Raw genomic sequence first — 27,679 nt, 5'->3', positions numbered from 1 at the left:
TCATGCAAACAATAGTTTTAACACGTATAAAGTAGACCAATAATCTCTCAATAAAAATTACATTTTAGAGGTAAAAAACAATAGCAAATAGTTGGTGACTGGACAACGAAACAGAGGGAAGGCCCTTCTACTGTTCTGACATCTCTGCTTCATTACAGTGACATCATGGGAAGAGGTCGACACCACCCAGGAACCTTGGCAGCCAAAAGTATGATTTAGGATCACTATTTCTATATTTATTATTTTCCACATTTCATTAATGTTGTGGAGGACATTTCTTTTCCTCCATGTCTTAAAAAAAACTTACATTTAATGTTTGAAATAGTTTCACAACAATGAGTAGTTTTTCCACTTTTTCAGATTTGCATTACACCTGTAAGAAAATACATAAATAAAGAGAATATTCCATTTACTTAATTTTCTCAAATTAACTTGAAGTTTATTGTTAAGTTTGTAAACAATACCCTTAAAATAGTATAAAGTCAAGCAAGCTAGTTAAAATATAGCGCCCCCTCGTGTCACTGTCCAGCAGTATAACTATGGATTTAAATAAAGTTATTAAGCAAAAAGTTTTTTTATCAAACTTGTCTAACCAATAGGGAAGGACAAAACCCAAATGCAAAACAGATTCAAGAGACGTTACCATTGCTAATCTGAGTTTAGAGCATCTTTTGTGTAATATTGTGTATATCGGTATCCTTCAATGATCAAGCTTTAGAAGCACAAAGTTGACTGTTGGTGCCCAAAAGGAATGGGATACTGCGAAGTTTGGCGTAAGTTTTGTTTTACTTAAAAACTTAAGTCCACAACAATACTCCTGCAATAGAAGCAGATTGTAACTTCTCAAATGTCGTTCATCACAGTTTTCCTGTTAAATTAACAACCATCGGATAAGGTTTTCACTGTACATGTTTGCTGGCAAAGACGGAATAAAAACGATCCTTTGTTATTAATAAACGTTATAACTACAAAACGTCTTTTCCCCAAAATTTACGTTAATACATTGACTGCCACTTAGTAACTCAAATCCATTTGAGGTGGGATGCTTCAAATTGATTGGACGGCAATTACTGATGAACTCATTTAAATTCACAGAAGATGAACAGAGCCACGTGATTGGACGTCTATCATCATCAGCAGCATTTTAACAGGTACTGGGCAATACTATGTACTGGAATACAAGTATATTGATCCTCACTATTAACATTGGTTAATATATATAGCAATAAATTATTCAATTACACAAGGTTAACCTTTACAGTCAATTGTTGTTTTTGTCAGGATGGATTCCACCAGCCCTGCGAGTGACTTTGTATCTCCAGAGTCAACAGTAACTACATTGCTATCAAGTTCTGGTCACTTTAAAAGCAGACTATCACCTGAATTCAATACAACTTTCAGATACAGAGATAAGGTAACTTTTGTTTCAGTGTTCAAAGTACAGATATTTGCAAAATACTAATTTATTATGACATTTTCAATGTTGTGTTTCTAAAGGAATATGAAACAGCCTCAGCAGCATTGGACGCCTACATCTTTGACTTTGACAACAGTCAAAATATCGAGTCATCAGGAAGACTGCATCTGCCGCAAAGTCCAATGTCCACCCCGAGAAAACCTAGGATGAGAACTCGGAGAAATAAATCGGGTAACTCAAGACCACCAGTGTAGAAAATGGATACTGGGTGTATTTTCCAGCACTAAAAGATTTCTTTTGTGTTTCTACTCGTAGCTCTCAAGGAACATTTAACAGACAGAGAGGTGGATTTCTTGACCCTTCCTGTCAGCTCCCTCCATCACCGTGACAATCACGACAGACTTTCCATGACAACAGACGAACTGCTGTCTATCCCCCGTGATGGTTCCATGCCTGTCACTCACACAACAGCCTTCATCCGAAGTTGGTTACGCCATCACTTTCTGTACATGCACAATAAACAAAACTGTTTTCAATATTTCATTCACCAATCCAACAAAATTACTTGTTTTCTGATCCAGGTCACTTTTCTCAGTCTGAATCCCCACAAGCCTATGTCTCATCCACCCCAATGAATATAGCAAAGGCTAATATATCCCACCGACATTCAACCCAAAAATGCATCAGCTGCAGGTTCGAACTTTCACCCTCATAATTTCATTAAATATCTAATTTGAGATATTGACGTTTCTATTTTATCCACTAGGTGTATTAGAGAGCCCGAAGTTCCCACTTTGAAACAAGACGTGCCCTTTGTTAGATGCTTAACAGTAATTACCACATTCTGTATTTGATTTTTAACACTATTTTTTGGTGCATATTCTAACTTTTCTTTATCTGTTAGTGTGCACACAGACCAGAGCAGGCTTCAGCTCCGGCACCCCATTTACCATCCAGGGTGAACCGTAACCTGAGCTACATTGGAAGCAGTTGTTTGCCTCCTGTGATCAACGACTGTGATACTAGTGAGCCAAACACTAATGCCTTAGCAAACCCAGTCTTTTTTAAAATTTGATTGTATTCTTTATTTGTATGTTTTTAAGGTGATGTTGTGCCATTAAAACTAAAAAGCAAAGTGCCATCTTGGTTAGCAGATATGGAACCGGATCATTGCAGGACACCTACTTGGGTAAATGATCAAAATGTTGACAATGCATTTTTTGCAAGTGCAAAAAAGATAAAAATGGAAATTAAACATTTGTTTTGTTTGTTTACATTTAAAAACCAGGCTGACACCAAGCAGAGTCTAGGAGATTTGAGGCTCCAGTTTGCTGAACAGATTTCTTTAATTGCCTCTGAGAGAAAAAGTGCAGACATTACAGAAACTCTTTTTCAAGGTAAATTATTGAAAATGTTAACGTAACAATATAAAAACTTGTGATCAACAGATCCTGCCATTCACTTTATATAATTCATTTTGGCAGATAATCGGCTAGAGTCACTCATTCAGAAAGCAGATCAAGTGCTGAATTCTCTATCTCAGAGCTTTGGAAGACAAGAAAGTAATGCAGTTTCAGGTAAGATAAGTAAATAATAAAAACAAAAGCCTATTGTATTTTATCTCTACATCTACCTAATACTTTTTTGTTAGTCCGCAGAGATTCTATGAGTCCAGAGAACAGTGAAGAAATTCCTCTCTGTTCAACTTCCCATGATGCCCTACTCCCAGAGTAAGAGTGTCTACATTTGCATTTCAAATACGATTTGTTTTCATCCCTAGTTAAAGTATTTTATCTGAAATGCTCTATTGATGATACAGAGACTCAACTGGAGCTGCAGAGTTCATCAGCAAGGCTCTGTCAAAGGAAACCATGCAGGTTGGGTCCTTTTGATATTAATCACTTAAAAAGCATAGAGAAATTCACTCCAAAAATGGGTTGCCTGTGTTTTTTAAATTAGTGTATGAATAAGGAAAACACCATCAGGTGCATTATTTTACAATAAAAGTACTCTAGGGTTCTAGTGTTGCCTCAATAGTCACATCTTGCTCTTGCTTATTTTTTTCTAGACTCAGGATTGCAGTGGTGGACAGGATTTGCCCGGCCCATTGGAGGCTCTCAAACAAATGATGTTTAGACTGGAGGCTGTGGAGGCGGAGCTTCACCGAAAAGATAAAGCAACCGTGCCTAATTGCAGTGAAGAAACTACAAAGGTATGTCATTTTATTTATTTTCCCAAAGAAATTAGTGATTAGTCGCGTCCATGTTTTTGTCTTATAAGAAAATACCAAGCTTCTTTTCTATAGCACTCTCTATAACCGTCTTTATATTTGCAGATGCCTGAAAATGAAGTAGAACAGATTTTATCTGGCACGCCCTCACTACAAAGGTATTCACTTTATGATCATCTTGCACTCAGAAATTAATCTTAGATTTTCACCAGACGTGAAAATAATGTAGCACTTAATTTCTATCATGCCCTAAAGGTAAATTTATCAAGCCACAACACATTGCTTGTAATATTATGAAAATATTGTAACCACTGTGGGTGAATTAATTTAAAAACAGTTTTCATACCCAGGGCTCTGCATCACCTCAATCGCCTGAAGCTGCTGTTGGATGAGCCAAGAGCAAAACATGAGGATGAGGAGAAGGATACAGATGAAGGACGGTATTCTTCTGCATCTGCGGACAGAGTCATGTTGCAGTTTTCCAATTAAGTCAGGTGTCAGCATTACTGCTGTTATCATAGTTTTAGCCTTATGTTAAGCAGGTTGTTGCCAAAAGGAACCAAGAAGTGTAATCAATGTTAACACTTATTCATCTAGTCACATTTTTCAGACATGACATCTGTACACAGAATATTAGCCTTTTATCCATTTATTATTGTGTATATTGACTTGAATTAGTTCCACAATTGCCAAAATAAAAAAGAATATTGACATAAATAATCAAACATGTTTTTAAATGATGTAATTACTTAGCTCTACTATAGTCATTTAAAAAACAATAACAATTATTTAGGATTCAAGTACATTTATCCAGGTGGTCATTTCAACGGTAGCAAATTTGTGATCAATTTTAATAATTACCCATGTTTATTGGTTAAATGACTGACATTTTCTTCTACAAGGTTCAACACTCAGTAATTGTTTAATTCCATACATTAATAAGCCCATTACTCCCTGCAGACATGACAGTCCCCCCAGTGTGGTCAAATATCACACACTGCACGCTGTCCTTCTGCCCTGACAGACTACAAACTGTGCAGGAAGCCACGTTCACCAATCTGACCAAATTGTCGCTGCCCGCCACCGCCAGCTTCTTCCCCGATGGACTAAATGCCACCTGATTGGCGCTCAGGGGCCCCGCATCTATCTTGCTGATGGCCGAAGTGGCTTTCCTCATGTCCCACAGGTTAACAATTCCTTGAGTGTCACATGAAGCAATGACGTCCTCGGCGAGGCTTATAGCAGCGTGATTACAGGGATGTTCATGTCCAACAAAGGTTGTCGTGCACACTCCTAGTCTGACATCCCACAGGCAAAGGGTTTTATCTGCTGATGAAGTCAGGAGAATATTGGAGAAGGACTGGAAGCAGACGCTGTTCACGGATGCCGTGTGGCGACGCATCGTCAGCCGGCAGCGTTGACTGTTAAGGTCCCACAGCTTGGCGGTCTTATCGGAGGAACAGGAGGCCAAGAAGTGACCACACGAGTGGAAGGAGCACCCCCAGGTGGGCTGGCTGTGACCGGTAAATGTCAACACACAGCGTCCACAAAAAAAATCCCAGAGTTTTACCTGCAGGGAACACAGTGTAAGTATTAGTGAGGAGTATTCACTAGATTTAATGAATTGGATTTGTATTGTTGTCAATGGCAGGCAATGACTTAAAAAATGTAAATGCTTTTCATGTGAAAAAAAGTGAATAGAAACTGACTGTAGTGTCTCCACTAGTTGTTGCAAGTTTAGTTCCTTCTGGATGAAAACTGCAGCTGGAGAGCCAATCGGCGTGTCCCTCACCTGTCAGGACCATCTGTCCCACCTGGTGACAACATAAAATATTGTAAGTATAAATTCAAATTTTTAAACAAATCAAAGAATGTCCAACTTGGATTTTTTTTTCATGTTACACAGGGGAAAATGTATACTGTTAAAATGCATTCTTTTCCAGGTTTTCCTCTGTTTAAGTGACTAGCTCCCTCTGGTGTTAAAACAAACAATGTTGGCTGAACTCTAGCTTCTTGTGCAGGCCATATCCAATGATATTTTCATCAGTTAACTTAAAATTGGTCATATTTTGGCCACCCCAGCAGTTACACTTATGATTCTATTACAATTCTCCCAACAATTATTTCCAAAGACCCATATCGTGCAGAAATGTGGTTACCTTCTCTCTGCTAACTGGCAGTGCCCACAGCTTCCAAGTGCAATCATCACTTGCACTAGCCAGGACTTTCTTTTCCGGGTGGAGGCTGATGCAGCTCACCGGAAGAGTATGGGCTTTAATTGAATATGAAAAAGTGAATAAATTTGTTTTTTTCTGCTCTTCAGGATTCCCCCGAATGCTCTGCAGGTTCAATGGCGTGCTACAGATAGGCAACTCTGTATCTTTGGTGTTCCTGGCGGTGCTTCGGCCTTGAGCCGTGCTCTTCTTGATGCTTCTTGGCGTTTTGTTTAGGGATTTTTCATGACTCAGTCTAGCATCCAAGGTGTTCTGCATCCTTTCGCTTTCCAAGCTGATAAGCATCTTGTGACGTAGAGCTACCTCATATTTGCCATCCAGCTCCCTCAAGGCTGGCTCGTAGGCTGATAGACGTTTTTTCAGCCGTTTGATATCCTCCATTGCATGACTCTTTTCGGCGAGAAGTATCTGCCATTGCAGCTGCTGTTGGTCTCTGTCCCTCTGCATCTTAACTAGGTTGTCTCCTGCACATAGCACTTTCTGTTTCAAATAATTGATCTCACTGTAGACTTTCTGCAACTCGGTTTGAAGGAGACGCTTATGCGTAAGGGCATCCGGCAAGACTAGGGTTCCTTCTGCGGGAGAAACCGTCTCCAAGGGCTTTGTTAATAGTTTCTGAGCTGAGCTGTACCATTCTCTTTCAAAACTGTCAAGAGTTCTGCTCAAGCCAATTCTCTGGAGGAAGTTTCTGACAAAGTCGTCAACCGTCTCTGGGATGTTGCTGATTTGTTCTTCTTTGGAATTTTCATTAATTGTGACATTAGTGGAGACAGCAGAAGCCTTGTCTTTTAGGAGAGAAATGTCACTCGTTTCTCCCTTTTCTCTCTCTGTAGTCTCTGCTGACATGTTCCTTCTCCTGGTGTCTTGTTGTTTGGCGGTTGCTATGGTAACCATGCGCTCAGAAAACAATATATCTTTCTATATCTCGAAATGATGCAATAGATAAGTGGCGTCACTCGCAATCCATTGTGGATATAGACCCATGAACTATGTCAGCATAATGTAAACAAGATGACTTGTTGATATGCATTATTGAAACAAAACTATGAACATAAACACTTATACACATACAAGCTAATGTGAGTTTATGGGAATTTTGAACAGATCAGATAGTGTCTTAAAAATATATACATATTTCCAAAGCTACTGAGACTTTTATAAGTCCTCGTGGATCTATTTTAGCTTTAAAAGTTGTATATTTCATATTTGGGTCTGGGTTTAAGTCGTTCTAGACCTATACCACAAGAGGGCGTCTTGAGCTATACTATGAGCGGTGTACGTCATGGTGAATTGTCACATGACTTTCAGGAGGGTGAAAACAGGAAGAGTTCGCATTTGTCAAGAGATTAATGTTTGGCGTTCAAATTTGCCCGATCTTCATGTAATTTGCCATGGATTATATCAATGAGCTACAGTGATCTGTTGTATATTCCCGTTTAAAGCTCACCACATTACCTGTTCTCTTTGCATCGAAGAATTGGAGAATTTGGGAAAGTATTGCATGTGCTGCAAGGTATGTTAATGCTTTTAACTAACTATACATTTTGAACTCATCCAGCAAAACTAGATGTGAATCTGATCATCTTAATGGACAAATGTATTTTCCTACAAGCTAAGTTATTGTTTTGCCTTTCATATCTAGTTTGACTTATTCAAAGTGAGTATAATTGTTGTGTTTTTTTTAAGTAGCAACAATGCAGTTAATGCATGGTCAATAAGGTTATAGCACAGGAGTTGGGAAATATGAACAATGTGTCTGAAACTTCATGTGATCATAATGACAATGTCATAAACTCAATTGTGTTATCTTATTGTATTTAATTCCATCAAGTGTCAGATATCATCATGGGTTCTGCTGTGGAAAGAACCGATGAACATGTGAGGGAATATCTAATATTCCGTGGCTTCACCAATACTTTGAAAAACCTGGACAGTGAGATCAAAGCGGACAAGGAAAAGGGCTTCAGGGTATGACTATCTAATACTACTTTGTATGTCAATTACATTTTTTAATGAATATTTTTAAACCTTGTTTACAGGTGGATAAGATCATTGACCAACTGCTCCAGTTCATCCAGACATTTGATCTGTCTGGTCTTAAAGACTACTGGCTATATTTGGACAGACGCCTTTTCTGCAGACTTGAAGATGTTTACCGGCCAACAGTGAACAAACTAAGAGCAAGCCTTTATAGATACTACATTATCAACACCATCCAGGTTACACAAACACAAATACACCAAAATCTGCCATATTGCAAAACCTTGAAGTCACTGTATCTTTCTTGACCTGACAGAAAGCAAATTTGGAGAAGACTCAAGAGTTTTTCCAGAAGCAGGCGATGGAACTTCAAGGCCAGCCAGAGTGGCGGGATTGGTTCATCCTGCCCTTTATTCCTGCACCTGAACAGAACCAGACCTTCGCTCCATATTTCTCCCGCCAATGGTCCGACACATTCCTTGTTTCACTGCACAACTTCCTTTCGGTGCTCTTCCAGTGTATGCATATCCTTCAGTCAAATCGAAACGATGGGGTTCATATGAGTTGGTCTGCTACATATTTGTGTAATCAGGAAACATGGTCTTGCGACACAGGTTGACGCATGGCTTGAAAATAAACCACTCTTTGTGGTTGCATTTTTTTTTTTGGTTTAGTCCTTAACTTTAGTTCACCCCAACCAGTATTGCTGAGCTTTGATGCTGAAGTCCAAAGGACAACAAGCCTGACTGAGGAAAATGAGCAACTGCGTCAGAAGGTAAGATTGTTTGCATGAATAAATGATTACTTCTTTTCATTAGACTAACAATCGGAAAAAGTTTATTTTTTTATTGTTGAATAGTTCCACAATCTGTGTTTAAAGCATTGTTTTGTTCTTGTGCCCTTTCATCTTGTCTAGCTGTTCGCCCTGCAAACAGAAACTCGCGACCACAGGGATGGTGATGAGGTGGTGCATCATAAGCTTCCGACGTATGTTCAGAACATGGACCGACTGGGAGATACTGAGCTGTGAGGCATTAACATCACTGTCTTTATTGACTTTAAAATTGGTTGCCATTTACACACACATAAAACATATATCCCTTTTGCCCTAATATAGCATGACTAGCTTGTGACTTTGAACAGAATAAGTGGTAACTAATTAAACACATTTAGGTTGGAAATTAAAAACAATGGCGATTATCATCAGCACAACCAAAATGTATTTATTTACACTATTTTTTCAAGATGCACCCGCCCCTTTTTATATAATTTTTTTCTGAAATGCATGTATATTTAAGTACATCTTCACAATAACTTTCAGGCACTTTACTGCAGTTAATATGCTGCTTATTTTATGCTTATACCAGAGATATTTCTAAAAATGTTTTAATCTTCTAAGTTATTTAAATTACCAATACTAGTCACATGCTGTGTTCTCACTGTGCTGTGATGCAGTTGATGTTGCTAAATAAACAGTTCACCTAATGGATAATTGGTTTTTTTCTTCAGTAAATTATTCTAAAAAACATGAAGAAGTAAAATGACTGATACATTTGAGTTATCTTAATGAATTTATCATAGGTAGACATTTCCCAAGTTAAAAATGATGACAATATGCTTAGAAACTACCAGTATTGCCATGATCGGAAAAATTAGACTGTAGAGAGTTTTCTAAACCAATTGAACAACTTTTTTCAGATGGTAGTAGCCCATTTAAAGCTTAATGAGTCCCACTTGGTCAATATGGACGCATAATAGTACAGTTTTTATTGACTATCTATCCATTGTGTCAGTTAACCTGAACCAAAATTGAGAATTCCAAAAACGTACAAAGTCTTCATCCCTTTTAGGTATTGGAACAATGACTCAACTTATTACTCCGTTATTTTTGTACTGCACCCAAATAGTGACCGACTCTTCTGCTCTCAGTGACTTAGTGTCAAGCCAGCGGGCTGTCAGTGTTACCAGCACACCATCCAGGAACTTCTTCTCAACATTCCTCCCACAAGGGCTTCGTACCCCAGGAGGCAAAACGCAGCAGGTAACTACGGTGTCTTCTCCAAGTCAAGCGGCGGTCGGAAGAAAGGAGCAAACCAATAACCAGGTGAAAGTGTCAAACAATTGCCATAACTTTAAAATTATTCCCATTTGCAGTACGTAAAGACTATTTATTTTATTTTTTTCTAGTCCTCCAAGTTAAAAGATGCAGTCCAAGTGAAGGAAATGAAATCTGCCCCCAATCAAGCATCAAGTGAACCGCCAAATTCTCAATCCCAACTTTCAAACCAGCACTCAAACCAACCAACGCATTTAAGACACAAGAAGATCCAAACTCATGAAAAAGAGCGTAAAGAGCTCTTCCACAAACCAGCACCACAGGTACCTGACAATCACAAGGCAAAGTTGACCATTCTTTTTACTGTTAGGTTTGGGTATAACAGTTATTATAAATCTCTTTTCAGTTAATTGAGAAAAAGGCGGAGTTTGGTGAGATGGAGCCTCTCAATGAGACCTCTAGCAACGTCCCGGATGCTTCCTCCTCATACTTGAGGAACGTAGCAGTAGGAGGAGAACAAGTAGGGCAAACAGTGGAGCAGCCATTCATCAAACTAAGCCAGGAGGAATATGGAGAACATCACTCCTCCATTATGCACTGCAGGTAGCTATTCTATTTAGCTATACTATTTTACTTGTGGTTAAACTGTTTAAATTTTCAAGTCAGACTAATAAAAAGTTCCTCTCACTGTGAATAATGAACCAATCTTCCCTGTAGGGTGGATTGTTCCGGTCGCAGAGTTGCCAGTTTGGATGTTGATGGTGTTATTAAGGTGAACTTGGGTCATTCATTCATTATTAGGAGATGTTAACTATAACACTTAATGCTGAACTTTTATTTTCCCTTTTCTGACACATCAGGTGTGGTCGTTCAATCCCATCATGCAGACGAAAGCTACCATCATGTCCAAGTCACCTCTTTTATCCCTGGAGTGGGCCACTAAACCTGACAGACTGGTAACAATAAAGACTCCATTACAATTACATAAACATATTTGGTAGTCTTATCAAATATATTTCAATATTACATTATCATTCAACAATTATTGTCATGAAACTTCTGTCATTCTGTCTCATTTCTCTTTGCTTGTGTTAAGTTGTTACTAGGTAGCGGCATTGGCACAGTTCGACTGTATGATACAGAAGCAAAGAAGAATCTATATGAGATGAACATTGATGAAACTCATCCACGGTAGTTAATAACCCAATTATATGATGTATGTTATCTCTTGACTGCCACTTTCTAATGACTTTTTTTTTTCTCCTTCAGTATTTTGTCTTTGGCCTGCAGTCCCAGTGGTTCATCCTTTGTCTGTTCAGCAGCAGCTCACATCCGAACAACTGACCCAGCTCGTTTCCCAATGCAGGTGTCTGGTCAGCTGTTGCTTTGGGACACCAAGACGGTTAAACAACAGGTCAGTGACAGTCAGCAGTTTTCCTTTCTGTAGCTTTTGTCATCATCTTGGTTCCATCTTTTTCTCAGCTCCAGTTTTCCTTAGAGCCTGTACCAGTGGCTATTAACTGCACAGCCTTCAATCATAATGGGAACTTGTTGGTGACTGGTGCTGCAGATGGAGTCATCAGACTTTTTGGTTAGTGGTTTTGAAATTGCAGGATTTTGATTCAGGAAAGACTGACGATTTTCCTTGTTCTGTAGACATGCAGCAATATGAGAGTGCTATGAGCTGGAAGGCACATGATGGAGAAGTTTACAGTGTTGAGTTTAGCTCTGATGAAAACACTGTCTTTAGTATTGGAGGAGATGGCAAGGTGGTGATTCAGTTGTTAAAATTGCTGATGATTCTACATGTGCAGTTTGATTGGAAATAAATTGTATTTCAGTTCATCCAATGGAACATTCATCGATGTGGAGTGAAGCAGTCAGAGCAGTTTCTACCTCAGGATGCCACAGGGCCTTTTGTGCTATCGGGGTACAGTGGATATAAACAGGTAAACCATGACAGATATTAACATACATTGCTTATGCTGTAAAGAACAAGACATACACAGAAGAACTGCAAATATGTGAATAAACTTTAATTATAGGTCCAGGTTCCCAGAGGTCGCCTCTTCACCTTTGACTCAGAAGGACAACATGTTCTCACCTGTTCAAGTTCTGGAGGCATCATTTACAAAGTAAAAACAACTAGTTTTGTGTGGAAATTGTTTTGCACTGTGTTGCTTTTGTACCAACTAGTTCAGCTAAGGCTGGAAAATGTAAATGTATGTCAATGATCTATTGGTTCTCTCTTCTGTGTGACCACCGTCCCTCTCTCCAGCTTACAAATGGAGAACCTACCTTGGAGAGCGTGCTGTCCCTGGGAGGACACAAAGCTCCAGTGGTGACAGTGGATTGGTGCTCGGCATTGGACTGCGGGACCTGTCTGACTGCCTCCATGGACGGAAAAATAAAGCTGAGCACGCTCCTCTCGCAGAAGTCCTGACTCAACACCTGAGTACTAAACTTTTAGTGGGAATGGGTTGTGTAACAATTTTTACAAAGAATAGACCTAACAGATTTTTCCCAACAGAGATTATTCCAGAATCTGATGTCAATGTAAGAATTTTCAACATACAATGCAATCCTGACAATACAGTATTAAATTTCCAAGCAAGTTGAAAGTAAGTCTCTTTTTTTATGTTGATTTATAAAAACAGATTTATATATTTAACTGTCATTCATCATTGTAATACCAATTGTTGTCGCATAGCTGCGCTGCAACCCTTAATTGCCTTTTTCTCCCAACGAGGAAGCCGCGGACCTCACAACAATAACAGTGCTAGGAGCGAGGGAATGTCACGCTTTCCCGACTTTATAACATACCAAATGACAGCTGCTTCTGCAAATAACTCAATGCAAATGATTTTTCTGCTTTAAGAACAGCTAGGTGTTGCAGTTGGTGAGCATACCTTTACGATCATCTATAGGTGCGCAGGTGATAGGTTAGCCTGTTCGAACTCTGACGCACCCGTCTTTTTGTTTAATGTCACTGGTTTGGGGCCCCCAGTGCAAACATGGAGAGCTTGTACAAGCGCAAAATGTTCGCTTCCATGCGCAAAACCAAGACGGACTTATCCAAGAAGAGGCAGATTGGTCTTCCTGCCAATATCTTGGACGACAGTGACGAGGGATCCTTCTCTTCCTCGTCGTCCGTTTCACAGTCCGACTACCATAGCTCCTCGGAGGAAAACAGTGACCAGGAGGAGTGGCAGAGGAGTGACTCCGGAGCCACATCGAGTGATGATAGCCGCTCTGTAACCCGCAGAAAGCGATCTTTTCTGGGAGGTGATGAAACATCCTCATCCTCGAGTACTACTGTCAAGAAACGGGAAGATGATGAGAATGATGATGATGACGACAGCGACGATGATGATGAGGATGATGACGACAATGAGAAGGATGGGATGAAGGAGAAGGATATTCAGCTGAAGAGGATGGTTCAACCAAGGAAGAGGTCCAGGGTTCAGCGACAAGATGATTCGGATTCAGATTGTGCTGACAAGAAGCGGCGAGAAGAAGAGGAGAAGGCAAAGAGGAGACAGAGACACAACAAGCTGCTGGCCCTATCCCGTAAAATGAAGGCCCGAGTACCAAAACGGAGGAGGATCCGCATCAAACAGGTAATACACCTGGGGAACGTCGTCCTGTACTTCTCCATACATTTTAACAATGTTCAAATGGATTTTTTGTTAACTAAAAGAAACACTTCATTTCAGGATGAAGAAGAATCGAAAGAAGAGCTAGATGAAGAAAATGGCAAGGCTGAGGCTTCAGGGGAAGATGAAGAAGAGAAGGAAAAAGAAGAGAAGGTGACTGATGCTTCAGATGAGGATGGAGAAGATGGAGATGAGATGGAAAAAGAAGAGAAGAAGGAGACTGATCCTTCAGGTGAAGATGGAGAAGAGATGAAGAAAGAAGAGAAGAAGGAGACTGATGCTTCATGTGGGGATGGAGAAGATGGAGAGGAGGCGGAAAAAGAAGAGAAGAAGGAGAAAGAGGAATCGGAAGTTGCGGTGAAGGAATAGCTTCAACTCTGTGGCCAAGTATCACGCTCTTGTTTTCCATTTGAAATGATGGACCTCTGTACAGTGTTTTGTCTTCTACAGCGCTACTAAAACAAGCGACATGTGAAATGATGATGTTGCCATGGAGACTGACGTTGGTAAGGTGCACAAAGATGAAAATGGGAGAACTTTCCACTTTTGAAACCGGCTCATCCGGAGTTGGGAGTGGATTCTGAAATGGACTGCATGAGCATGGATTTGTGTTGCTTCCTTTTACATCAGGCCTTTTGCACCCTAAAAGTGAAGACTGGAGAAGTTGCTGATTTTGTTTTAATTTTCGAACTTACTCAAGTATGAAAAAGACAAATTTGGATTCTTTCATTAATAAGAACAAGATTACTTGCCCAGGTTCAACTGTTTTATTACCCTGTTTTATTAGAATTTACAAGGGGCATATTATGCAAATTTTTAAGTATATACTTTTTGAACAATATTTTTATTTAGCTGATCTCCAATGATTGTTCTTCAAATTTGAATTTAAATGAGCTGATCTTTTTGAAAGTATGAGCTGTGGGTTACTAAGTGGTAAAGCTTTATTACTTATATTTATCTCATCTGAGACACATTGGCTTCATTTAAATTTATCCCTGCATTTAATATAACTTTATAAGGTGAATCTTGGGTTTGCAGGGTTTTTATGTATCAACATTTTTGTGAGTTGGCTGAAGATGACAGAAAAAATACTTGCCTGTAAATCAGCATTGATATTAAGGAATCAGGAGCTGCCAATGGAACTGATATCAGCACTGATTTGAAGATTTTACAGATGCAATTGTTGCCTTGTTTGGAACACTTCAATCGAGTCAACTTATCTGTGTAAATAAAGGGACTGCATTTTTGAACTGGCATTAACTAAGATAAATGCCCGCGTCTACGATCATGATACCCAAGAAGTCAATCAAAAAACTTCTCTGTAATAATGTGTATGTATGTCGAACATGCAGTATTAAGAGACATTGGGTACTTTCATTTTATCATTTTTTTGCTTAAAGCAAAGAATCAATACTTTCTCTAATCCAATATCTATATTTTGTTTGTTTGTGTTCATGATATTTTATTTTAAATTTGCTGTGCTATATTTTACCCAGTGTGCAAATGTGTATGTTAAATTTTGATTTAGCTGCACAATGTCAAAATACATATTAGTTTGAAATGAACAGAACTAAAGGATTTTGGTCCTTTACAATGTTAGAGTTTTTCGTTCTGGATTTTTAAGGCCTTGTGTTTTATTCATGACATATCTGATATGTACTTTGAGTGTTGTGTGTTTTCTGACTGTATTCCTTGGCTTTTTTTTCAGTACGAAACTTTGGAAATAAGCCTGTTTTCTTAAAAAAAAAATAAAGAAAAAACAACAATTCATGATTAATAAAAATTCTAGTTCATGAACCAAACATTCTTGTTATGCATTTTAATTGTGTTTGCAGATTAAGGATTTGGTAAGAAATGCACTACAGTAATTGAAGAAAAATCAATTAATAAGCAGGCATTTAGTTAATAAAGACTTGTTTAAAATATTAATTGTCATATCACAAAACTCTGACATCAGGTGCACTTAATCATATTTTTTTCATAAACACATTTCAGATAATAAATCACTAAAATATATATGAATTCAAGAATCACAATATTATAGTTAGTAAGAGGAAAAATATTCCAAAACCTGCTTTTTATTTAAAGCATGCAGTAGTATTGGTTTGTGGAACTATATCATGTGACTAAAACGTCATTACGCTGCGACCGCCATGATTGTTAGTGGCAGTGAAGCGCTTGGAGAAAAAGGCTGGTACCAGAGCGTAATTCTGCCTACACTGACCAAGCAGCAATGGTTCAGACTTGCTCAGCTTACGGTTGTAAAAACCGATATCATAAAGATAAAGACATCTCCTTCCACAAGTGAGTTCACGTCAACAGTGTGTCGGTCATTAGCGTTTAGATTTTCTGTCATGACGATAAGCCTTGTTGAACTAAATTAGTTACTCCTTGTATAATGATGGCAGGGCGTTTCACTATAATTTTCGTAACAAAATACGTCATATCTTCATTTTAACGTCATCGATGTGTCTGTTGCGGTTGGAGTTAATTGCAGCTTGATTGTGTTTTGTAGATCGGTTGAATCACGATTTTTGCAACTAAAGTAGATCTTATTTATTGTCAAGTGGCACGCTGTCATTGTATGGAATCAATCAAAAGCCATCATACACAGCTGCCTATGGAAATGGCCTTAGACCAAAATGGATCATTTAGATGTACATTTCAACTTAGTCTTAAACTAAGTATGCAAATGTGTTATTTTTCTTTGTATTTAATCCTTGACCACCTCTAAATATTACAAACCACTCTCAAAACTTAAATGCACCAATGATCTGTTTTTATTAAAAGGTTCATATAGGATATAAGTCACCAACAATACTATTTTGTGCCCCTATTTGACATCTATTCATTCATTTTGTGCCCCTATTTGACATCTATTCATTCATTCATTTTCTGAACCAAAAGGATCGTGGGGGGTGCTAGAGCCCAACATTGCAAATCACCAGAATCGATGGCCAGCCAATCGCAGGGCACAAGAAGGACAACCAATCATACCTAAGGGCAATTTAGAGTGTCCAACCAGCCTACCCTGCATGATAATGTTAACTTTTGCATAGATGTCCACTGTCCCATGTATGATTGTGCAATGCACTTTATGCAGAATTGTGTTTGATAATCAACAACTGTGATTGACGTTTTTCTCTCAGGTTTCCCCTGGTGCGTCCAGATATCTGCAGCAAATGGGTGACAGCAATGAGGAGGAACAACTTCAAGCCAACCAAGTACAGTAATATTTGCTCACAGCACTTTACCAAAGACTGCTTCAAAAGAGAGTGCAACAACCGTGTACTGAAGGAAAATGCTGTTCCATCCATTTTTGACTTCAATCTCGATATCAAGGTAAAGCCAGTCAGAAAAAAAATCCAATTGAACTTCTATATTGCCAGCTCTCATGTTTCCCAATGTATACAGTATACAGTTTTGTGACTTTTTGCCATAAGGTTGAATGAGAAAGTCTCAGTAGTACTTAAACTGATGTTTGTTTTTGTTCATGTTGCCCTACACCAAGTATCATAAACATCAAGCTAATCTTTTTCAACTTTTTCTAATATGATATATCATTTAAAAATCAAATACACAAAAATGATGTAGTTATTACCCCCAAAAAAGTGCAGATTTTCTTTTTATGACCTACAAATTTCACGACAAAAAAAAAAAAATCTTTTCTCGTCCCCTTGTCTGACAGTCTGAGTGTCTGGAGGATCCTTTTCACCCCGAAATTAACTTCCCCCTCTCATTTCCTCTGACCTCTGACTCCGTCATGGAGGAAGTGGAGTCTGAGCCGGTAAAAAGTTCACCAGAAATCCCTGGTGAAACAGTGGTGGTCTCCTGTGACCATAACTATACAGCGGAGGACTCCGCTCGGCAAAAGAAGCGAATTCAGCAGCTGGAAGAACAGTTGGAGGTACTGAGGAAGAAACTGAAAACAACCCAGCAAAAATGTCGCCGTCAAGAGAGGCAACTCAAAAGCCTACGGGTTTCTTGCAAGTCAGTAAGGACAGCTCACGACCCGCCAACCGCCTTCAGCGAGGGCTATGTCATTTTACCAAAACGTATCTACCACATGCTCAAAGGCATCGAATAACAAGACAACACCATGAAGTTGACTAAAACTAACTCCTGACAAGTAACATAATGGTCAGTATCCAGACATGATTCAGTTTTTACAAACGTATTGCGGAACGACTGTTAATTTTAAGGGGCATTATTTGGCAGCCAGCATATTTGCACGCATACACTAGTTGGACTTTAAAGTCAGAAAAAAGGGGATTTACGTGTTTTTTGATAGGTTTGGAAAACCTAATAGCTGGAATTCTTGCTCTGTTGGAACACTGGATCGTCAGGTTAGCAGTACCGTTTGCCTTTCAGCCACTATGCCATGCGTGTACAATATTATATAAAGTTAACCCAAATAGACAAAAATATAGTTTTAAAATGTTTTTTTAAATATTTATTTTCTATCTGGTCACACGCATAGGCAAACAATCGATCACATTAATAGTTACGGGGACATAGAAGTCTTCAGGGATAGGGGAATTAATGAGTTAATTGTGTTTTTGTTCTAAATAAACTTTACTTTAAAAATCTATTTGTACTTGGGTTATCTTTGACTGATCGTTTTATTTTTTGTGTTCTCAGGAATAGTTATTACTATATTTTTCGACCTATAGATTGCAGTAGCCAAAAGAGTATTTTAGAATAGGTAAAAAAAAAAAAAAAGAACAAAACAGCACTATTCATATGAGAAACCTTCACTGGATGACCTGTTTTATGTTTTAGGATAGTACTACTACAAGAAGGTACTTGCAGCTTTACTCTGAGTTGCATATTTGGACAGCAGATGGCGTTGCATACTAAAGTGGGGGGGATTAAGTTCTTCCACCTTCTCAAACTTTGGTTACAAAAGTGTTAAACATGCAAAAATGTATATAAAAAGGGAGATCCAGCCAAAACAATCCGAAACAAATGGGTTTGTATTGCCTGTGTGATAGATGCAAGATCATTTGTACTGTTCAGGTTGCCAAAAGTTACCATCTTCAAGTCATGACTGTCTTTCTGCAACCTCCGAGATCAGCACTACTTTTGAGGAAGAAACAAAATATTGTGTACAGAGAAAATAGATTATTTGAAAAGGGAGTAACTAAGGCCATCCTGTGCTTTAAGATGGACAAACCATTTTTAAACAGAGGAGGTGGATTATGAGTCAACACTGCCTTTCTCCCACATCCCTTCTGTAGAGACAAAAAAAATTAAAACAATCTACTGTAATAGGCTACAGCACCCCTGTAACCCTTGTGAAGCTAAGCGATACAGAAAATGAATTAGTAAACATTATTGTTTCCAAGCATTTCATTTTTTTGCTGAATTTACATTTAATACATCAAAAAACTGCAATATTTTGGTTGTAACTCTCAAAAATGTCTGTAAACAATAAAATACACTTAACAGGAGAAGCTACTGTACAAGACATGATTATTTTGGATGTCTTTGTATTTTTTTGTAATGATATCCAGAGCCTAAAGTGAAATGTTCCTCTCGTTTTTGTTTTTTTTTTTTCAGTTGAGCTCCAGTTTTAGAAGGCAGACTTCCCCTCCTGTGAGACCTCCCCTGTGGTGAACTAACCTTTCACGGTATGAATCTGATCCAGGTGAACTGGTCTAGTCAAAACAATACGTTGACTCGGCTGGCCTGGCCTAACTGCGCCACCCCAACGGTGCAGAATCAAGGTTATCGTGTTGTAACTCTAGGCAGCAGGCCCTAACCCTCTTAGTTGTATGATTTGTGTTGAATTTTAATATTTAAGGTTAACTATAGCTCCCACATCCACATATATATCTGGATTATTTAGACTAGTCTTTAACATGTATGTTTTTGTAATGTATGGTAATACTTGAAAATAGCCATACACTCCTAATTTATCCACTGTGAGGCAGACCCTCTAACCACTAAAAGAATATTTTGATGGTTATTACTCATAAGGGGATGCTAGACATTGAAGTAGCATAACATATTTTTAGTATTTTTATTTTGTGTTCTGCTTCTGAAATATCCATTATGATAAAAATCAATAACAGCCTCTTTTATTCCATGTTTCAACTCCACAGGTTGATTTTTTTAACAATATATTCTTTATTACTGATTTAAAAAGAGGTATGGATATGAGAAATTCCACCTTTTTTTTTTCTTTTGCCGTCCATTAAGTTTAACAAAATTCCAAACACCACAATTATGTGGGAAGTACTTGTCGTAGTATATTCGGGGATGTGGTAATTGCACCCAAGGATTACCCCAATTTGTGCACAGTCTAAATATACTCCGAAATGGCATCATGTATTATGATGCATATAATATAATGATCCTCTAAAGATCCTTTGGATTTGTGGACTGTTTCAGGCAATGTGAGTGCATCTACTTATCATTAGAATTGCAAACAGTTGGAACATTTTCCACAAATTTCCATGCATAATGTTGCAAAGCTATATGTGTAAATAGGGTGTATTTTATTCTAAAATATAACTTATTTGAAACCCAACTATTACATTGCATAATATTGTGTCTTGATTTCTTATTCAGTGAATGAATAAATCAATTTGCTTATTCATGCACGAGTCATGACTGTATGTTGTGTAAATAATATCATAATGTGTGTGTTTTTTTTCTAACAAGCCGCTTAGCATCATTAAGTAGTGCATTTTGAAGGGCGGAATCAATGTTTACACATTATGAATAATAACCCTCCTTCCATCACATCTTTTCTTCTATTCAGACTCCACTGATGTAAATCGGATGCTGATGAATCTGTTCATCCTCTGACCCAGATAGGAAACACACGGCTTCACTTTTCATTCTCTTCACTTTGGACTCCCAGAATTCAGCCTGGAGCACCAAAAGCCAAGGATTGCTAGTAAGTGGAGGTTAGCAAACAAATGACAATGTATAGAAATTTAAAAAAAAACGCCGCTATTATCTTAAATCTGCCCAACGGCGTTTATCAGATCTATAACACTGTCTGATCTCTCTGCCAATAAGCGGCTACTTTCACTGAAACGGCAGCAACGTGCCTCGCAGGGAGGGCTGGCGTAAAGACGGCGGGGGTGGAAAAATAGTGGGGAGGAAAGAGACTCTAGTTAAAAGATGCGGGTTCAATCCTCTGGCAGAAAACAAGGGTCAAGGGCCCAAAGCTTCTGCGGTTCTGCTGAGCAATTAACCATTTTTTAACTAGTAGTCACCTTGCTTATTTCTTCTTAGAATGACTTCTATTATGAAAGTAACTCATTAATTCAGCATCCCAATATAATCCGTGCATAATATCGGCCTGTATAGATGCCAACAATTCAATTCCTGGTACGCGAATGCGTTATTGTTTTGAAAATGTGTACTGATTTGTGAATTAAGTTCTACAGAGGCATCATTCATGTGCACTAAATAGCAATTCATGTGGAAACTGCTCATTTTTTGAACCCACTGTAATAACTAGGCTTATAAAATGTGTTAAGTCAATAGAAGTCCATGCAATGGATGTTGGCTGTTTTCACACTGACTATATTTTGAAGGGTTTCTAAGGAACAACATTTTTGATATTCTAACTACACAAAAATGTATTTTTTGTGGCTTTGAAGACAAAATTATAATATTTATTGCTGCACTAAGTTAGCATAAAGGTTTTTGTCATGGCTATTATCCAAACCTGAAAATTTCAATAATGATTATGTATTACTGTGGCGCCAATGGTAATAAGAAGGACACAAGTTGTGTCATCAGACGTTTACTTGAATTAAAATTAATCATTTCCAGGATACAAATCTGGAACAACTCAGGAGTGGACACTATTCTAACCTAAGGTCATTGAAATATAAATATATTTTAAATGTGCTTATGTGGTCTTCAGGGAAGTCTGAAATTGTCTAATGGGATAGCACGTTTCAAACTTGAACTCAGTGTTTATTCGTTAGAAGCTTTTTATTTTCTTTTTAAAAGTCTCTGAAACAGGTTAACCTCCTGGGACCTCACATTTTTGGTTGTCACAAGACTACAATGTTACATTCTTAGGCTTCAAGGGCGTCCACTTATGTATTTTTCTCCGAAACTACATCCAGTAAAAAGACAATTCTTTCTTTTTAACACTCATCAGGTCCCAATTAGCTTGAATATCAAAGAGAAAATAAAAACATCATCCCTTGCAAAAGAGTCTGGGTTTTAGGTGGTTAACAATAAACACAATTCCATGTGTGGATAGACCAGATGAGTTTGGAGTTGTTCACTATATCTGTAAACAAATTTCTGACTGTTGACATCACTCTGACGCACTCAGGGTGGAGGCCTTGTGACATCACTCCTTTGGGGTTAAAGAGCGTCACTGTGACACGTTGTAACCATAACAACATGGGTTTTCTACATTTACACAGCTGAGGTGTGTGTTGTTGGTTTGAGTCATGTCTGACACTTTAATTCCTTCCTTTCCTGTCTTGAAAACTTGTAAGAAAGCAGCCAGTCTGACTTGGACACATGGACACAAAGGATCCCGTATTCTGAGAAACTAAAGGATGCTTTCATTGGTTTGTTGCTAAATAGTAAAAGCATTGGTGAAAGGGTCCTTGGCTTTGATAAGGTGGATTTGATCGATTTGATAGGGGAGATTTGATGTGTTTGAACAAATTGAGATATTTGGTAGGAGTTTGAATTATGTGTGTACTGCATGTAAAAGGACAGGCCGATATTTGCAATGTGAGAATTTGAAAATGCACTGGCAGATGTTGACAATCTGTCAATAGGAAGTGTGATAAAGTGAATTTTCAGATTCCATGGTGATGTGAATGTTAACATTATGCGTGAATTTGTACTGAAAGATTGTTGACATGCTGTTCCGATTTTGATTGACAGACTGGTTGAAATGACGTATATTGAACGGACAGAATTTTTTTTAAGTGTGATGGATGATAAAGTAATATCCAATTTGATGGAGATTTATTACAGGTGGGTGTTTTATAGGGGTTTCACATGTTTAAAAAGATTTTTTTTAACTGAATATCAGTTTTTTTTCTTCGTTTTTTGACCTCCAAATGAGATAATATAGTGTTTACAAAAAACATGAAAGAAACAATCATTGTTCATCTTCAAACATCAAAACACTTCCTGTTAATACAAAATTATTTGCTTAGGCCATTAAACTAACAGTGTGCATCCTGCCAGTTTGTAGCTTATTAAAATATTACTTCCCGTGGGAGATACTGGATGTTGATTATAGATATTCACTTCCTTTTGTTTTGTTTGTTTGTTTACTTTGCTGACATTGATTAAACACGATAGACTTACATTTTCTCATTACATATTTGAATAGTTCCGTTTGTTTGTATATTCTAACTTCTTGTTTCAATCAGCCAATCAGCATAACCAACTTTTTGTGTATAACAACAAAAAGGTATGATATTTTTAAATAGGAAGAAGTGACTAATATCTGCGCTAAAATTTGTCATGGTGCATGGTCACTTGCAAAATATTTTAAATTGAAACGGCTGTTAAACATCGCTAAAATTAATAAATAAAAAAACTAGCTGAAACCTTATAAGCGAGCATCACCTCCTGTGTTGTCTCTATGGACCACCAGACTGTTATTTTGGTCACGCTCCAATTACCTGGAGTGTTTTCACATATTTGCCAATTTAATCTCTCAAAATACTAAAACAGAAATTAAAAACCCAAATTGATTTTACAGTCATTTGGCAAGAAAAACAATCATTTAGAAAAAAAAGTGGATGCTTCTATTTGTCTGTTAATATCAGGATTAATGTAAATTTGTGCCTACCAAATTCATGAATTATTCATATGTATGTGTGTATTTACGTGTGTGTGTTTTGTATAAGCCTCTTGGCTAATAATAATCTGAAGGTACAGACAGTGGAACAAATCAGCAGTGAGAGTATGTCACCATCACAGAAACTCATGGATGTCAGTCAGTCTGTCGTTAGGGATTTGTCATATTGAATTGAGGGGACCATGATAGAAGAAACCATAGACTGAAAACTACATTTCTTTGCAGTTATTTTGGTGATTCTAACTTAACTTGCCCAATTTCCACTAGCCCTCTTGTTTCAAACTTGGAGAAGTTTCAGGCATGACATAGCACGGACCCAATTTAGTTTGATATTTAAACCATAAGTATGAATGTAGTTTTTTTAAAAACAATAGGAGACAGTTGGGGTCTGCCTGACCCTACAAAATGTGTGTTTTCAATTAATTTAAACTATCTTGGCAGATGAATATAGTGGGAAGTTTTAACACTTACTGTACCCAACTTATTACACTTAGGCTAAGTATATCACCATCATATGAAGGAGGGTAAATAACTTATATAAACGTCATTCAGAAATCTTTATGGTCACGTTTTGAACATTGAATATGACACTTTTAGGTAGCTTCTTTTCAGATCCTCGTTTCTACATTCAAATTAAGTTTGAACATGAATTACAAGCTTGTTTTTGTCTTTAGTTTAAGCAAAAAAGAGGGGGAAAGTACCTTTCGAATTGAAGGAAAGAGGACCATGCATGTGACTTTAATGAAAAACTAACACAAATTCATCCATTTCTGGAATGGGAATCATAATGAAAAAAATATTGAAGTACAGATTGAGGTAGTTCACTAAAGTTTAAAGATACATTTTAGTTTAATGTGATTGTGAACATTTTTCTTTTCTTTTACATTCAGTGCTGATGACTATTCCAACACCCATAATATCTATTACACTTTACTTGTACTACTTCATATACTGTTATGATGCAAATGATAAGAGCGACAGTCACAGCATTTCTCCTTTTGCTGCGTGCGCTCTGGTTTGCTTCATTTCCTTAATATGTCCACATCAATTTGAGCAGCAAGTAGTTTGGGGCGTTTAGCCTCCTGGTTTTTTGCTAAATACCAATTTCTGCCTGGACTGAGTAATTGCTGCCCAGCAGTCGGAGCAGACATATGATGACATTTGATCTCTCTGTCACAGTGCAAGCTTCTCTTATTAAATGAAATGACGCAACACACCCCCAAAAAAACTGCAAATTAAAACCAGATTCACACAATATATTCCCCAGGATTATATATCAGTATATATATATATATATATATATATATATATATATATATATATATATATATATATATATATATATATATATATATATATATATATATATATATATATATATATATATATATATATATATATATATATATATATATATATATATATATATATATATATATATATATATATATATATATATATATATATATATATATATATATATATATATATATATATATATATATATATATATATATATATATATATATATATATATATATATATATATATATATATATATATATATATATATATATATATATATATATATATATATATATATATATATATATATATATATATATATATATATATATATATAAACAGTACTTAATGCAACTCTGAATAAGTATTGAGGGATAAATTAGGGTGTTTCTATTTTTTTTAAAAAGTAACTTTAAAAAAAGTGATGTAAACTGGATGAAATGTATTCAATGATGATAATAAATGTCAGACTTTATTGAAAAATGAGCCAAGACCACAAATGGATAAAATCAGCTCATGGCTCTGTGAATGGGCCAAAACATGAGTTTAAGCGACACACACACACACACACACACACACGCACTAACGCACCCAGTCATGCACTACTGGCCTCATGGTGAACATGACTCTGATCAGATGTGATCAGTTTCCGCTCAGCTTGCTCTCGCGTAGCGTGAACGCAAAGAGGCAGCAGCATAAATTTCCTCGTCGTGCTTTTCTCTGTAATTTCATGCAGCAGAGCAGCTGCGGGGGCTTTCTTTCACCGTCCCCCCCGTCCGAATATCTGACCACGCTCACAGTCCAAGTCAAGCAGGTCGCAAGACCAACATAGTGAGCTGTTTCCAAAATTAAACTTAAGCCAACCTAAATTGACATCACTGACTTGCTCAAATAAATAGACTCAGATTTTTTACACTCTGCTTTTTGCAAGAAAGTAAGGTATTGTTGTAGTATTTACTTTTTTTCAGATTTTTTTGACTGCCAAAAAAAATCATATCCGGATTTTCTAGACTGCCTAATTAGTACAGGGGGAAATGATTTAAACTGTTTAATCAAGCTCAAGCACAATTTACACGCCTGGTGATATATAGACATTATTTTGTTGACTGTCTCAGGGTTAAGTCTCATTGAAAGTACTTTCAGTGTTAGATAAATTCAGCCTTTTTCACAGACGACTAAATAGCACATTGATATTATTTTAATCCTATCGTGAAATTGCTGCCAATGTTAAAATGCCAAATGGGCTGTCATTGATGTACTAAAACCTATTCACTATCGTCTAAATAGCTTCTATAGACTGATTGACCATTTTTGGCTGTTAAAAATACTCTTAATATTTGCAAGTATTATTAGCCTACCTCCACATAGATTCTAAATGTGTATTCTAATTGTATATACATCTATACATTAGCACTAAGTAAATAAACAAAGTTAAAATAGACACCAATTCAGGGTGTCCCTTGCCCGGTTTCTGTAGTTTGCTAGGATTGGCTCCAGCACCCCCCATGACCCTTATGCGGACAAGCAGTTCAGAAAATGATTAATTGCTATGCACAAACTAGTTATGGACCCAAGTAACAAGTTAATTTTTGGCAATAGACGTCCAATTCATTTCAAATGGGAAGACTCATGTTTCAATGCCATTGATAGTCAATGGATTGGACATCTAACGACGTCAATGACAGCCAATGAGAGAGTATAGTCGCATTCCCGGTAATCATGTGTTAGGCTTTGCCTTGATTGCACCACCGCAATTGTTTGGCGCTGCGTAGTGGGTGGGTTAGCCACTGCAAGGCCCTGGAAAGTATTCTTGGTGCCCTGACACGTTTAACTTTCTTCTATTGCCTCCTCCCAAGAACATGCAGCTGGTGTCTGGCAACGCTCTATGGATTTAGTTAGTGTCTACAGATTGATCACACTGGTTTGTATTTAACCTACTTAGGCAGGGAGTGAACGAGCTAAGCTGAGCCCCCTGCAGGATTTAACATTTCCAACTGTCAAGACGAATTAACCGGCACTAATACCGCTTTCATCCCTCACTGGGTTCCTTCAGTGGAGTGACTCACGGCTCCGTAACGCCGAACAGGAGGATGTTGGAGCCTTCCTGAGAGTGATTCTTTAAAACAGCCATGCTGATTAAAGTCTCATCTGATCCCGGTGCCTTCAGGAAGAAAACAAATCGGTGGGGGGGAGAGGAGATTTATACCAGTAGAATTTAGGGAAAGACAATCAATACAAAGCTGATTGGCAAATATTCATATTGCTTTTTGGTCATTTCAATACATAATTTAGGGATATCAGTGAATTCTTATCAGTCACAATAATAGATAAACTAATACAAACTTGTTTATTGAGAGATACATGTCTGATTTTGACCATGATCTTCAATTTCAATGTCTTATTTTTATATTACAAACTGAAAATAGCCCAAAAGTTAATTTAAAAATATTCTTAGTATTCTTTAGATTAAGACTTTTTTGCACTAATGGTTGCAGTAGATTAAATACTTTCGTAGTTCAGATTGAGGCACATCATTATCTTTATTTACAGTGTTTTATCATAACAAAAGTTTAGTGTAGTTGTTCAATATTTATGAACTCTAAATGAAAAATATTAAAATTAATTTTAATTGGTGTCTACCTAATTATAATCAGATCTAAATGGCAGAATTAGTTTTGCTCTTAATTATCCTTGACTTGTTTTATATACTCACTTCTCCCAGAGGTCAGCCATATGCAAAACTATTTAAAAGAGAAAAAAAAGTTAAACATTATCGTTTAATTAGCACCCCCACCCCTAACTATGGCAATCTTAATATAGTATACAATTCAAATAAGATCCTCTTTCCCCTCCAAATCCAAAAAACACCTCCATGAATTATAGATGAGCGTGACAAGGATTAATTATAGCGCAGTAAAACCTGTAGTTAATATGCTGTAGTCAGACCGACACTAATTCTCATGACAGACAGAAAAAGAAAAAAAAAA

The 27,679-nt window shown here is 37.3% G+C and overlaps 5 protein-coding genes across 6 annotated transcripts; 4 read left to right on the top strand and 1 right to left on the bottom strand.

Moving 5' to 3' along the window:
• The first annotated feature begins 587 nt into the window (after window positions 1–587).
• Window positions 588–4,372, top strand: c17h18orf54 (chromosome 17 C18orf54 homolog). Of its 2 annotated transcripts, none has more exons than XM_077737641.1 (16): window positions 588–773; window positions 1,096–1,151; window positions 1,282–1,414; window positions 1,498–1,648; window positions 1,733–1,900; window positions 1,999–2,110; window positions 2,184–2,247; window positions 2,322–2,442; window positions 2,521–2,606; window positions 2,706–2,814; window positions 2,902–2,994; window positions 3,069–3,147; window positions 3,237–3,294; window positions 3,486–3,629; window positions 3,753–3,805; window positions 3,998–4,372. In XM_077737641.1, exons 3-16 carry the CDS (start codon window positions 1,283–1,285, stop codon window positions 4,134–4,136), a joined length of 1,509 nt encoding a protein of 502 aa, XP_077593767.1. In that variant the 5' UTR covers window positions 588–773; window positions 1,096–1,151; window position 1,282; the 3' UTR covers window positions 4,137–4,372. The 2 variants fall into 2 exon arrangements, with proteins under 2 accessions (XP_077593767.1, XP_077593768.1); XM_077737642.1 differs by having other exon boundaries at window positions 3,985–4,372.
• Window positions 4,302–6,751, bottom strand: spag16 (sperm associated antigen 16). Its single transcript, XM_077737640.1, has 3 exons — window positions 5,807–6,751; window positions 5,357–5,461; window positions 4,302–5,217 (listed from the first exon to the last, which is right to left on the bottom strand). The coding sequence occupies exons 1-3, from the start codon at window positions 6,725–6,727 to the stop codon at window positions 4,570–4,572; spliced, it is 1,674 nt and encodes a 557-aa protein (XP_077593766.1). The 5' UTR covers window positions 6,728–6,751; the 3' UTR covers window positions 4,302–4,569.
• Window positions 6,752–7,127: 376 nt separating this feature from the next.
• On the top strand, window positions 7,128–12,529 carry wdr91 (WD repeat domain 91). The gene is made up of 18 exons (XM_077737557.1): window positions 7,128–7,394; window positions 7,713–7,849; window positions 7,921–8,100; window positions 8,178–8,385; window positions 8,554–8,636; window positions 8,778–8,887; window positions 9,791–9,965; window positions 10,049–10,240; window positions 10,324–10,520; window positions 10,635–10,689; window positions 10,778–10,873; window positions 11,014–11,108; window positions 11,187–11,331; window positions 11,400–11,508; window positions 11,574–11,686; window positions 11,759–11,866; window positions 11,963–12,052; window positions 12,196–12,529. The coding sequence occupies exons 2-18, from the start codon at window positions 7,727–7,729 to the stop codon at window positions 12,358–12,360; spliced, it is 2,244 nt and encodes a 747-aa protein (XP_077593683.1). The 5' UTR covers window positions 7,128–7,394; window positions 7,713–7,726; the 3' UTR covers window positions 12,361–12,529.
• Window positions 12,530–12,647: 118 nt separating this feature from the next.
• Window positions 12,648–15,375, top strand: LOC144210724 (uncharacterized). The gene is made up of 2 exons (XM_077737558.1): window positions 12,648–13,537; window positions 13,634–15,375. Exons 1-2 carry the CDS (start codon window positions 12,932–12,934, stop codon window positions 13,940–13,942), a joined length of 915 nt encoding a protein of 304 aa, XP_077593684.1. The 5' UTR covers window positions 12,648–12,931; the 3' UTR covers window positions 13,943–15,375.
• Window positions 15,376–15,707: 332 nt separating this feature from the next.
• thap1 (THAP domain containing, apoptosis associated protein 1) lies at window positions 15,708–18,175 on the top strand. The gene is made up of 3 exons (XM_077738092.1): window positions 15,708–15,877; window positions 16,723–16,915; window positions 17,262–18,175. Exons 1-3 carry the CDS (start codon window positions 15,807–15,809, stop codon window positions 17,658–17,660), a joined length of 663 nt encoding a protein of 220 aa, XP_077594218.1. The 5' UTR covers window positions 15,708–15,806; the 3' UTR covers window positions 17,661–18,175.
• Window positions 18,176–27,679: the final 9,504 nt, after the last annotated feature.

This window comes from Stigmatopora nigra, chromosome 17, assembly GCF_051989575.1.
Source record: "Stigmatopora nigra isolate UIUO_SnigA chromosome 17, RoL_Snig_1.1, whole genome shotgun sequence".
Classification (NCBI taxonomy): Eukaryota; Metazoa; Chordata; class Actinopteri; order Syngnathiformes; family Syngnathidae; genus Stigmatopora; species Stigmatopora nigra.
The sequence above is the reverse complement of the archived record's forward strand: the minus strand, read 5'-3'. Positions and strand labels throughout refer to the sequence as shown.

Coding starts and splice junctions, on each gene's coding strand:
- wdr91 (XM_077737557.1), top strand. CDS start 7,727: ATGGGTTCTGCTGTGGAAAGAACCGATGAACATGTGAGGGAATATCTA. Junction 8,637..8,777: donor ATGAGCAACTGCGTCAGAAG/GTAAGATTGTTT, acceptor CATCTTGTCTAG/CTGTTCGCCCTGCAAACAGA. Junction 11,332..11,399: donor CCAAGACGGTTAAACAACAG/GTCAGTGACAGT, acceptor TCTTTTTCTCAG/CTCCAGTTTTCCTTAGAGCC.
- spag16 (XM_077737640.1), bottom strand. CDS start 6,727: ATGTCAGCAGAGACTACAGAGAGAGAAAAGGGAGAAACGAGTGACATT. Junction 5,462..5,806: donor TGCCAGTTAGCAGAGAGAAG/GTAACCACATTT, acceptor TGTTGTCACCAG/GTGGGACAGATGGTCCTGAC. Junction 5,218..5,356: donor CAACTAGTGGAGACACTACA/GTCAGTTTCTAT, acceptor TGTTCCCTGCAG/GTAAAACTCTGGGATTTTTT.
- thap1 (XM_077738092.1), top strand. CDS start 15,807: ATGGTTCAGACTTGCTCAGCTTACGGTTGTAAAAACCGATATCATAAA. Junction 15,878..16,722: donor AAAGACATCTCCTTCCACAA/GTGAGTTCACGT, acceptor TTTTTCTCTCAG/GTTTCCCCTGGTGCGTCCAG. Junction 16,916..17,261: donor ACTTCAATCTCGATATCAAG/GTAAAGCCAGTC, acceptor CTTGTCTGACAG/TCTGAGTGTCTGGAGGATCC.
- LOC144210724 (XM_077737558.1), top strand. CDS start 12,932: ATGGAGAGCTTGTACAAGCGCAAAATGTTCGCTTCCATGCGCAAAACC. Junction 13,538..13,633: donor GGAGGATCCGCATCAAACAG/GTAATACACCTG, acceptor ACTTCATTTCAG/GATGAAGAAGAATCGAAAGA.
- c17h18orf54 (XM_077737641.1), top strand. CDS start 1,283: ATGGATTCCACCAGCCCTGCGAGTGACTTTGTATCTCCAGAGTCAACA. Junction 2,248..2,321: donor CCTTTGTTAGATGCTTAACA/GTAATTACCACA, acceptor TTTATCTGTTAG/TGTGCACACAGACCAGAGCA. Junction 3,806..3,997: donor GGCACGCCCTCACTACAAAG/GTATTCACTTTA, acceptor TTTCATACCCAG/GGCTCTGCATCACCTCAATC.